The 12,050-nt window shown below is 43.4% G+C and overlaps 1 protein-coding gene and 1 long non-coding RNA gene across 4 annotated transcripts in view; both read left to right on the forward strand.

Annotated features, from left to right (window-relative positions):
• The window catches only part of LOC306962939, a 935,443-nt gene that overhangs the window by 730,779 nt on the left and 192,614 nt on the right, over positions 1 to 12,050 (forward strand). The gene's annotated exons all lie outside the window — the stretch shown is intronic.
• The window catches only part of glra1 (glycine receptor, alpha 1), a 239,011-nt gene that overhangs the window by 151,281 nt on the left and 75,680 nt on the right, over positions 1 to 12,050 (forward strand). For all 3 annotated transcript variants that reach the window (XM_079556253.1, XM_079556251.1, XM_079556252.1), the window contains one exon: positions 7,458 to 7,681. In XM_079556253.1, coding sequence (XP_079412379.1) covers positions 7,458 to 7,681 — 224 coding nt within the window. The remainder of the gene's footprint in view (positions 1 to 7,457; positions 7,682 to 12,050) is intronic.

A 12,050-nucleotide genomic window follows, 5' to 3' on the forward strand; every position in this document is an offset into this window, starting at 1 on the left:
ACCACCCAGAGCAGACCCGGTGTGAGGTGTAGAATAAGGCAAAGCAGAGGGTCTTTTTGGAGGACAGGTCTGGACCGTGTCCCTGTTTTATTGAAGTGGAGGCAGAGAGAGAGAGAAAGCATTTATGATGGCAGTTCATGGGTTTGTTTGTTTGTTTGTTTGTTTGTGTAGTTTATTTGAGCATTTTCTCTTTCTCCAGAGTTTCACCATCGTACAGTTAATGGAAGCTCAAAGGGAGTCGACTGAAGCAAAAGCTTATAAGTGCCGACCCCTTGTTCATGTACATTACATTTGCAATTCATGATGCTACAGTTATACATTACTTTTACATTTACATTAAATAAACAAAGTACAATCCTTTCTGAGTATTCTATACTAGTTTCAGAACACAAATATATACCTATATGTATTTGTGAGTTAAGTTTTATCCTACTGTTGCTACAATTGTCTACATACAATCAACAGACTTTTGCAGCACCGGCAAACAAGGAGGTTTTACCATTTCATATCATTAGCACAGCAAGCTAATACAAAAAAAGTGATAAATGTAATAGTAGTTATTGTTATTTATCATAACAATTGTCATTCTTGTCATTATCAGTGAATGTCCGATTTCATATAGTCATATTGGATTTTATAATCTGCCATCTTGCCACTTCCTTATTGTCATTACTATCCACTATTTGTTATTGATATTAGATCAGAGACATGTCCAATTTGTATACCCTGTCTAGTGAGGTGCGTTAAAAAGCCAGAGTGTATAACGCATGGGTGCGCATGGGTCACCGCCCATGCGCACCTGTTTAGTGGCTTAAATAATACATCAAAACGCCATCACTGAGTGTTTACATGCTCTCCAGTATCCAGGTTATTAACGTTTTTTTTAAGTTCCCTGGTTTTGTCTGGTTCATCCTGGTTTCAGTTTCCTGGATAAACCGATATCTGGATTATTATAAACCAGGATGTTCTCACTGTTTCACCAGCGCTGACGTACTGAGCATGTGCAAACCTAGATATGGACAGCCATTTTGTTAGCAAGACATGTCATCAATCAATCAAAGTTTATTTATAGCCCTTTACCAGGACGACCAGAGTGCATTGTGGTTGTTGTAAGGCCCCCCCCCCCCCCCCTGTTCTCTCCTGCTCCGCCCCTGCTTTTAACGACACCTGCAGGAGGATAATTGACAATCAGAGCTAAATGTCGCTCCTCTCTCCGTACACCGGAGAGCGGAGGAGAATATCAAACTGATCGATGGAGTTCTCATCAGAGCGGGGAGGACGAGGGCTTTTCCATTACAAACCAAATGCAATTTCAATTTAAAACGAGCCGCCGCGACTCCGGAAAACAGGGAAGATTTAACAACGCGGGCCGCGAGAAAGAGGCGCGTCTGCCTTATCACCTCCGCCATAACGCGACCGAGACGGGACCGGACGCCGTGTGCAGTTCTCATATTGTTTGATCGTAAGAGAATGGAATCTATTCATTGCTTGAGATGTTTTCATTCGGGAGCTTTGTCTTGTTTTGCTTAAATGTGGCCGTTTGTCTGGAAAGGTCTTTTGTTCGTCATCTCTCTCACGCTGGTCTTTCAAATAACGCTCAAAACCCGCGGACACTTTCTGTCTGGGATTTTCCGCTTTTAAGAAACTTCCCATTTCTTGCGCATGCGCCGTTAATCATAAACAAACATGGCGGCGGCGAGTCCGAAGAGCTCCTGTTTCTGGAGTCAAGAGGCGACGGAGTTTTTATATTTTAACCATGAAAGAACTAAAGGCAGTGAATAATTAAAGCAGTACTAAGTAACTTATTTACCTTAATAAATCCTTCCCGTAGTCCCTGTGGGGGTGATACAAGTGTTTATGGGATGATTGGAGGGTCTTTCATCTCCCCCTGGTGTCTCTGGACAGAAAACCATGTTTGCAACTTGACTGCCCCCGGTCCGGAGAAAGCAATACACACTAATGTAATCACGAAGAAGAAGCTAACATGCTAACGGGCAAAGCTAACTGCGTGCTAACGTCACTTTAAACAGTATTTACAGCCAAGTTTGAGTGAAAAAAAATATTTCCGTTGTATAATTGGATGCACAGTAACCCTCTCTCCCTTCGCCTTTCCTGTCTACTCTCCAAGACAATTAATAAGTTAAAAAATCGTAACTTGCTACTACACCTGCAGTTGCGCTTATGGCCTCTAGGGGGAAGAGTTACTTAGTACTGCTTTAAGATGGAAAGTAGCATTGTAATGTGGATTTATGCTGAACTGTGGGTGACAGTATCAAAGCGCTGGTTTCCCTCCGGACACAGAGGAGTCGACCACAACACAGAGACGGATAAAGATAAAGTGAACTCCATCAGCTCCGCTCTCTCACACCAGCTTTAACCTTCTCCCAGACCGGCCTGGTCCACGTCGGTGATAAAGACAGACCATAGACTTATTATTTATAGAGTGTCGCTCCTCACTCCTCCCCTTTACCACAATGACCACGTTCAAGGCGGATTTGCAGACTCCTCCTCCCCAGCTCTGACGAGGCATGTTCCTAAAAAGGGCATAAGGGCGGGATCTTCACTGTAGACTCTTTAATTGTGCCTAACTCAGCATTATCACAGGAGGAATATCGAGCTGTAGACAGTTTTTAAACACTAGGCTCCAGGCTTTACAGTTGTTTGGAACGTGTCTTAAGTCCGATGCTGTGCAATGTAAAACTAGCTTGTTCTGCCGCCGCTTTACGGAGGCACCGCAGCAATGGCGGCCCCGAGCGTCGTCGTGGTGAATCTTTGAGACAGACCCAGGAACGGTAAAGGCGACGACTTATACACCTTCCGCCGTCGCTCAGGATGTAGAGCAGTGTTTCCCAAACAGGGGTACGGGGACCGCTGGGGGTACTCGAGGACCTAGCGGGGAGTACTTGAAACGATTTCAGATTGAAAAAAGGGGGAAATTTAACATCATTTTTTAAAGGAAAAGCTGTATTTTTCAGTAAAATGTGTTGCCTTGGGAAAATTTTAGGTTTATTTTGACCGTAACATCGTCCTTTTTCTTACAAATACCATTTTTAAGTAATTACTTTCTAAATAAACTGCAACACCCTTGAGGTAGGGGTACGCGGACAACCATTGAAAGGCCCAAGGGGTACACGAGACAATAAAGATTGGGAACCACTGATGTAGAGGACGAGTAAAACAAGCCCTGCAATAAGCCACACATTTATGATTTAATGTTTTCACCGTATTGGGCACAAATATATAATGTCTGCGCCTGCACGGACAGAGATTAAATACGGAAAGCCGGGTTTCCTTATTTGATCATGTAAACAAGGGATTTGAGTTTCCTCAGTGTCATTTTAACACCACATCCCCAAAACTGCCATAACCGGAATATGGTTCGAGCCCTTGTAAACACACTCCGTAATGCAATTTCTCCATCTGTGAGATCAATAAAGTACCATCTTATCTTATCATCTTATCTTATCTTATCTTAATGTGTGCGGCCTGAGGGTCAGCGCCATCTGCAGGCCGGAGGAGGAGGAGCTCGCCCGTACAGTGAGACGGGATAAAGATTTCACATAGAACCGACCGTCGTACGACCAAAGAAGAGCCTCCTCTCAGAACAATCAGAATCACAACAGCTTTTATTGCCATTGTTTGAGAACACCGTCACAAACTAGGATCTTTTCTCGGTGCAGATGTGCAACATAAAACATCTAAGATAGAATTTAGATAAGCTATAAAACTATAGGCTTTAGGGGGCGTGCATGGAGAATATACACATACGCCCTGATCTCTGTCCGTGTCCCGTCCACACATTAGCACCAGAGTCAGGCTGGGCATGAGCGGGTCCGTCTCTGCATTTAAAGCAGCACTAAGTAACTCTTGCCGTAGGGGCCATAAGCACAACTGCAGGTGTCGTTTTTTTCTCTTATTAATTGTCCGTGAGAGTAAAAACTACACTGACAGAGAAGACAGAGGGATATTGTTCATCCAATCACACAATGGAATACACCATTTTTTTGCTCTTAAACTTGGCTGTAATTACTGTTTAAGTGGCGCTAGCCCGCAGTTAGCCTGTTAGCTTCTTCTTCGTGATTCTATGAGTGTGTATTGGTTGCTCCGGTCCGGTGGCTGTCAAGTTGCAATTGTGGTTTTCTGGCCAGAGTCACCAGGGGGCGATGAAAGACCCTCCAACCATCCCTTTAACTCTTGTATTACCCCCAGAGGGACTACGGAGAGGATTTATTAAGGTAAACAAGTTACTTAGTTCTGCTTTAAGCAGCACTTTTCACTAAAATAAACCCTGCTAGCATGCAGCACTTGTCTCAGCTGAACACACGTCTTCTGAAGCCTGAAACTGCGACGACAAACTCTGATCAGTGTGGAGACGAGATCCCCACATCGTGTAATGTGAAACAATCGCACAGTGAACACCCGGCATGAGGCACTTTTAGAGTAGTTACATTTGCACCTCAATAACACACATATAAGCCACTCAGCTGTGCATTATACAAAGAAAACACACATTAAATACACTATTTCACACATTTTCCTTGATTTGTCCAGAGCGAGCACTGATACAAACAGACCACTACATTTCTATAGTAACTATACTATTGAACTGTGGGTCTAGCACTAACTCAAAGGATCCTCTGCCTCTTCTCTCCTGAGTACAGACCTGTATCGATCGTTCTTTTGGCTGAAGGTTCTCTGCCGCTGCGTTTCCCGCCTCAAAGCTCTGCCCTCTGCCCTCTCCGGATCAGATCTGTCTCAAACTCTCGCTCCGCGCTTCGATTGACTGAATCTCAGTTTGTCGGGCTTAACTCGCGCTGCCAAGAGTCAAATGACGGCTTTCCAGGCAACGATTCTGAACCGAAGCTGATGATGGATTGAGGAATCCCACTAAAGAGAAGAAATGTATAAAGTTCACCCAGTTTCAGGTCTGCGATGGATCGATGGGGAGATGAGAGGGAGCTGGTTTAAAGGAGAGGGACTGGAGACACCTTTGGAACAGTGTTGACATCTCTAGGCCCAGGCGGGGTGAGTGGGAGAGTTGGGCGTTTCACGGTGGGCCACAGTACTTTTGGGCCGTCAGAATAAACATTTAATAACAGACTTTAGTTGTGCTATTCCAGGAGTAAAGGCTTTAACTGGGCTGCTGGTCCAGATATATTATATATATTATTGTCATGTCTATCAATGGCTGAGGTGTTGAAATAAGAAATGACTTTTGCTTTGCAGTTTTCATCCATTGTGGCATCCATTGAACTGACTCAGAGGGGTGATTAATGGCTGTTTTTGTTTGTTTTTGATGCTACTTCTTGAGCTGCTCTCGTCTCCACTGTCCGAAGGTTTAAAGAGACAATCATAGCTACGACCAGGCTTCAGAAAAGTGCAGGGAAATTCCTGTATCATGCAGAGTCGGATGCGCTCATGCCTCTGTTGCTTGTGACTCTGGTGGTCCCGCTGAGCAGGGGGTGAAAATTAAAGTTAGGCTCTGGCAAGAGTCCACTGACCGCAAGCTTAGGGCCAGTGGTTGCGTATGGCTCTAATCAACAACACAACTGGAGCTGTGTCCGAATGTCCACCCTAGTCCCTGACCCCTCATTCACTACATACTATACTCTATACTCACTGTATAGGAGACGGTATAGCACTGACTCTGTTGGCGATTTGGACAGAAGCCACTACTTCTCCAGGAGTAAAGTATTTCTGTGATAAAGAACTCATGCTCTGCCCCATGAAGTGAAAAGGAACCGTGTCCAAACGCGTGAGCTCGAGTGATTTGTTCCACAGTTGGTGGAGTTTCCAGGCGAGCTAACACATCAGTCTGCGGCTCTTATGGATGTGCTGAATGCAGGAACGCGGGGCTGAAACCAGGTCCCGGAGGCAGACGTGACGGTGGAAGTGTTGGCGGATCCTCGTGGGGACAGCCGGGTGAACCTTGACTCCTGAGTGTGAAGTCGTGGAGCGGTCAGTGTCTGGTTCTGTTCCCTGGAGGAGGGTCTGGGGTCAGAGGCCGACAGAGACATGAGAGCTCCTAAACACTGCTCCCCGGACGCCGCTGTCTGATCCACCTTTAGAAATAACCCCCAGTAACACGAATGTGTGACCACATACTGGACGCCTGATGAAGTAAAGTGTCTTCTGTCATTGGAGGACAGTTCGGGAGTCCTGACTTAGACTTTCAGACTGGGACTGGAGAAGAAGTCACGGCAGCTCTTAGTTTCTGAGGAATATAATCAATTAGGCGAGTGTGAACGAAACACAGGACGATGGACACGTCAAACTAAAAGCAAATAGTCATGAACACGGAAATGCACTTTCTGTAATTACTTTGTAAAATCCGAGAGAAAGGAGAGTTTTAAGGAGAGACACAACAGGCAGAACCCTTTGTTTTTTTCTTAGGTTTTTGGCCAAATTGGTCACATGTTTCATTATTCACTGATTCTCCTTTTATTTATTTGGAAGATTGTAATATCAAGGCCATTTCCGCGTGTTCGTCGCCATCTTGGAAGTACTGTAGCTCTTGCCTGATAAATTCCTGCTGTTTGGGACAAACTCGTCTCCCTCTTTGCTCCTGCCATGTCCTCTGGATCTATAACTATATCCTCATGGTCAATGCGAAATCTCCCTTGTATTTAAGCCTCTATCCAGCCCATACGATTGAATATGGGACATATTTTGTGCCGGCAGCAAGTGGCTATAGGCCCGGTCAGCCCCGTTAGCTTGTTACAATCGTTAACAGCTCATTGTTGATAAAAAGTCATTACAGTTTTTCCACACTGAGATCTGTTCTTACCTGAGCTTAGACGAGTTGATGTGGACCTGTCTGGTCTATACGCATGGGCTCAGTCACGCAAACCACAGCATATTTCTCGTTTTTTCGCTTTAGCTTGTAGCACTAGCTTGTAGCATTAGTTTTCTCCGATGGTAATGCTACAACAGGCGTCCTCGAGGCTCAAACACATTCCCAGCACAGATTCAGCCTCTGAAATAAGTTTTCTTGTATTTTAATCCTGGTGTTTAGGTAAAGAAACTCTGATGTGTCTTTGTGAAAGTCTCAGAGCTGCTGTAGCTCCGGTTCACAATGAAGCTACACCTCCATGACTTGTTTACATCTGAGGGCCGGCAGAACATTTCTCCAAAAAGTTCAACATTTCAAACTCCAGCGTCGGCCGCTTCTGACATTGCGCCTCAAAAACCGGTTTCCCGCGTGCATTCATTCACACTTATTGGCATATTTTCTATCCACGTGACGCTGTTTTCCAAATATGGTCATTTCCTTTGTGAGAGAAAACTGCTCTTTCCCTTTAGCTCTTACGGATTTTTTTAAGCCCGATTGTTCTGCCAAAGTTCTAACTTGTTATCTCTATATTGTGAAAGTTTCCCTGTTCACCTGCAGCGTCGGGCCTCCAGCAGGACCTCCAGTGGTTCCTCCTCACCGTGTGGCTTCTCTCCTCTCTCCGCAGGATTACCGGGTGAACATCTTCCTCCGGCAGCAGTGGAACGACCCGCGCCTGGCCTACAGCGAGTACCCGGACGACTCGCTGGACCTGGACCCCTCCATGTTGGACTCCATCTGGAAGCCTGACCTGTTCTTCGCCAACGAGAAGGGCGCCAACTTCCACGAGGTCACCACCGACAACAAGCTGCTGCGCATCTCCAAGAACGGGAACGTGCTCTACAGCATACGGTAACGGGCGCGCCGGGCCGGACCAACGCCACCCGGCGGGGTCAGAGGTCACGTTTCAGAAAGAGAACGTCCATGAAACAGCGATTAAACACGTCTGAATAGAATAATAGAAATGCAAAGTTGACTAAATTCCTTCTAGATTAAGTTTAAGAGGACATTTCTGACTAAATTTAGCTAAAAGCATCTGAATCTTGACTATCTTGATCTGTCGCGAGTCGCGAGTGTTTTCCCGAGAACATTTATCTGCATATTTATTTACAGGACAAAGTACAGAATCACCACATGAGTCTCTTTAAACGACTAATCAGGTCTTGTGATGGGAATTTCAGCTTTTGTGGCTTATTACAAGTCGAAGAGAAGGGATTGATAAACTTTCTCTAATTATTTAAAAACTACTTTAACAAACGCTGAATTATGAATATAGTTTCTACTAAATAAAGATAGAAAGACATCGAGAGGAGCAATGAGGTTCAACAGCCCATAAATACATAACTAATGGTGATGATGATGCTCTATGTTAGCATTGTGCTAATGCTAACGCTAGCTACGACTGCCCTTTTTTCTCTTCTACTGTCTCTGCTGTGAACAAACCTCCATATGGACCCGATTTAGACTTGACTTTATTTGTATGTGATAAATAAGTTTATATTTCGCCAGAAAATGAATAAAAAGAGTGAAAAATTGTGCGTCCCAAAAGACTCTATTTTCCCACACGGCGAGGCCACGCCCCCTTCTATGACGAGACGCCGTCTGTATCTTTAGGCTGCTTATTATTTATAAATAATAAAAATATGAGACTGCAGGATAAATGGATCTAAACTGAACCCAACCTGAGTCTTGGAACAGGAATTTTGCAACAGAAATGTGCATTAAAGTCTCAAAAGACGACTTATTCAATACGTTTGTTAAGTGTGACGTCACGACTTCTGCTTCCGGGTCCTAGCATACCAGCTAATGTGCGAGAAAAAAATACAACCATCAATATTTCTGAAACTCAGCAGAGAGTTTCTGAACAGACTTATTTCTCAAACTCATGAGGCAAAAATGCCACAGCTACTGTCAAAACAGTAATAATTACTAAAGTATCTGCTTCCGGGGTTAGCGTAGCCGTTAGCAATTCTCTCCGCTAAACAGGATGTACCAATTTGAGTAAATAATACTTTTTTAGCAGTAGGTTCAGCATGTTTGGCTCATGGTTCTGATAAATAAGTCTGTTCAGTAACTCTCTGTGAGTTTCACAAATACTGATTGTAGTTTTAAAGAGTTTTTTGTAGTTTCTCGCACATCTGTGAACCCGGAAGTCGAGCTGTGACGTCACCACTTAACAAATGTATATCAAGGCTCCTATCGCACCACACGCCTCTTCCCTCGGTCCTTCGTGAGTTTATCCAAATCCATGGCTCTCAGCTCCGACGTCACATCCATCGCGGCTCTAAAAGCAGAGAGAAACCACGCTGTTTTGACGCTTTTTTTTTCTAGAAGCTTCTAGATTTGGTTAAAGTCGAACTGGAGAACATGTGCTCGGTTTAGGTGGGGTTTAAGTCGAATATTTCCTCAATTTTTACCCTATTTTGCAGCTCGTGTGTCATAAAGGATCTGCCAACACGCACTTTTAGAACAAGGTGTTACTGAGAGATCGAGTGGCCTCAACATCGTTTATCGCGATATTTTCATCAATTCACATTAACATTGTTGTTTTTAAGACGTGTTTAATCACATTCACTGCTTCGTTTGGCTCCTCCCACGTGGGCAAAGCACAGAGCTGCTCCTTTGGCAGAGAATTTCAATGATTTGAGGCTTTTTCAAACGTTTTAGTTCCTTCTTTTCATGTTAATTTAGTTTTGAGTCGATGAAAATACAACCTGGTGCTTTCCTGCTTAGATGAAGGTCAAAAGAAAGTCCACAAGACCAAACACTTGCTCCACCTCTTTAAACTCAGACACAAAGTTAGATTCCGACACGTCTTTCACCTTATAATCTGGGCTGCATCTGAAGGCTGCGTCTGGAGTCTCCGTCTCCTCACATTATGTCAAACAGGGCCTTTTTTCTGCTTTCTAAAGTCAAGCGCGTTCTCCTCGCCGGCGCCGCGGCTTTGATGGAAACAATAAAAGGAAGATGGATAGTGCGCGGCCGCCCTCCTACGCTTCATATCGCTCCCAACGCGGAGGCTTTATTTGCCCGAAAGCTGCATTTTTCACATCTTTTATATCTTTTCCATCTCCAAGACGCTCTGTTCAAGGCTGTCAAAGAAGTTATAGCCCACTTCAGCCTGACACAGACCAGCCCTCTGCTGTTATTGCTCTGGCAGAGGGCGGGAGGGAGACCTGGGGGCTGGGAGGGCGGACCTATTTCGATCCCTATGCTAAAGTTTTTACCATTTTTTCCATTTCCCTCTAAATTTTCAATATTTTTTCCACTCTTTTACCAATTTTTCTACATGTTTTCCCGGTTCGGCTCTAATTCTTTGGGCACAAAGTGTTGCTGAACCCAGACATGACCACCTGCAGAAACCCCAGACCCGTGAGTTAAATCCAGGCAGTGCAGAAGCATAAGCTAAATATGGGTTTGGAGCTCAACTAAACCCCTTAACCCGTCCCACCTGAACCGAGCACATTTTCTCCAGTTTGGCTTCACCCCAGTCCAAAAACTTCAGGAAAAAAGATGTGAAAATAGCGACAGAACTGAGACGAAAACATTGATGGAAATGTGACAAAAAAGTGAGAAAACGTTGACAAAAGTGGCAAAAAGTCACAAAAAATTGAAAAAAAATGGACAAAAAAATTACAAAAATGTGACAAAAAAATGACAAAAAATTGACAAAAATATGACAAAAAATGACAAAAATGTGAAAAAAATGGACGAAAAAATGACCAAAAAATGACAAAAATGGACGAAAAAATGTGTGACAAAAATGTGACAAAAATGTGATAGAAATGTGACAAAAAATGACAAAAAATGACCAAAAAATGACAAAAATTTGATCAAAAAATGACCAAAAAATGACAAAAAATGTGATTAAAATTTGACAAAAAAAATTAAAACAAATAAATAAAAAGTGACAAAAGTGAAAAAAAAAAGACAAAAAAGTTTCCAAAATGAGTTGAATACCCAATAAAAAATGATGGGAAAAAAATCTGATGACGTGAGGAAAAAGATCCTCTCGGTTCAGGCGGGAGTTAAGAGGTTAAAAGAACAGGCCACCGTTTTTCCACACTGAGATCTGTTCTTACCTGAGCTTAGACGAGTTGATGTGTTCCTGTAATAACACCTTAGGAGAACCTCGACGTCGAAGTTTTCCTAAGGTGTTACAATATAGTTCCCCTTTTTATCCGCTTAGAAAATCAACATGTTTGATTTTGTGTCTCTAGACTTCACGTAACTGTATTTAAGGCGAGACACTGCAGGTGAATAGGGAAAAAAAAAAAATGTAGAGATGTCAATTTGAAACTTTTGCTGAACATCACAGATATAAATATGAGAAAAAAATGTCTTGCATTTTTTCTGTCATTTTATATTTTCACATAAAAATAAGGCATTTTGAGCATTAAAATGGCCAAAATTGCCTATATTTTGGGCAATGAAATCAAAATAATGAATTGAACCAGATTAAATGGTTTTATTTTATTGACATATTAGTGACAAGATTTTTTTCAGAGGGATTTTGGATATTTTGTTTAGTTTTTCAATAAACTGATCATCAGTGAAAAAATCTGCAAAAACTCAAATTCCGCCTGTTTTTTTTGTTTCAAAGCTGAATAAATCAGGCTAGGAATTAGATATTAAAAAATCCCTCTGAAAAAACCTTCAGAATCTTGTTGTGTCTCAGCCTGTAAAGTGTGGAGTCTGTGGGAGCTTCTATAAGGGCTCAGGCTCTGCCCGAGTGCGGCTTCTCTCATTCAGAGAAAACCAGCCCTGAAGTTTTGTAGCGAGTGCGCATGCTCGGCCCGTTCTTCCACTTTTCCGCTCCAGCGTCTCGTAGGAGGAAAAACACCATATTTGGGTGAAAGCGTCATCACGGGGCCCCTTAGCAGGACACGTGGATGTCAAATCTGTCTAGGATGTAAAGGGAGGAAAATAGATACAAATCTCCACTTCCACCACTGCGTGAAACATCAATACTTTCACCTGCCGTGTCTCGCCTTAAATAGTTAAATTGTGGAAGAGCTCGGTCGCTTCTAACTTCACCCCCGTTTGGACCCATAGAGGAGGAGAGGCTAAATGCTAACAACATCTTTGGGCTTTTTGCGTGACTGAGCGCACGCGTAAAGACCAGACAGGTCCACATGAACTCGTCTAAGCTCAGGTAAGAACAGATCTCAGTGTGGAGAAACTGTGGCCTGTTCCTTTAACCTCTTAACTCCCGCCTGAA

Source organism: Gobius niger, assembly GCF_951799975.1.
Source record: "Gobius niger genome assembly, chromosome: 5".
NCBI lineage: Eukaryota > Metazoa > Chordata > Actinopteri > Gobiiformes > Gobiidae > Gobius > Gobius niger.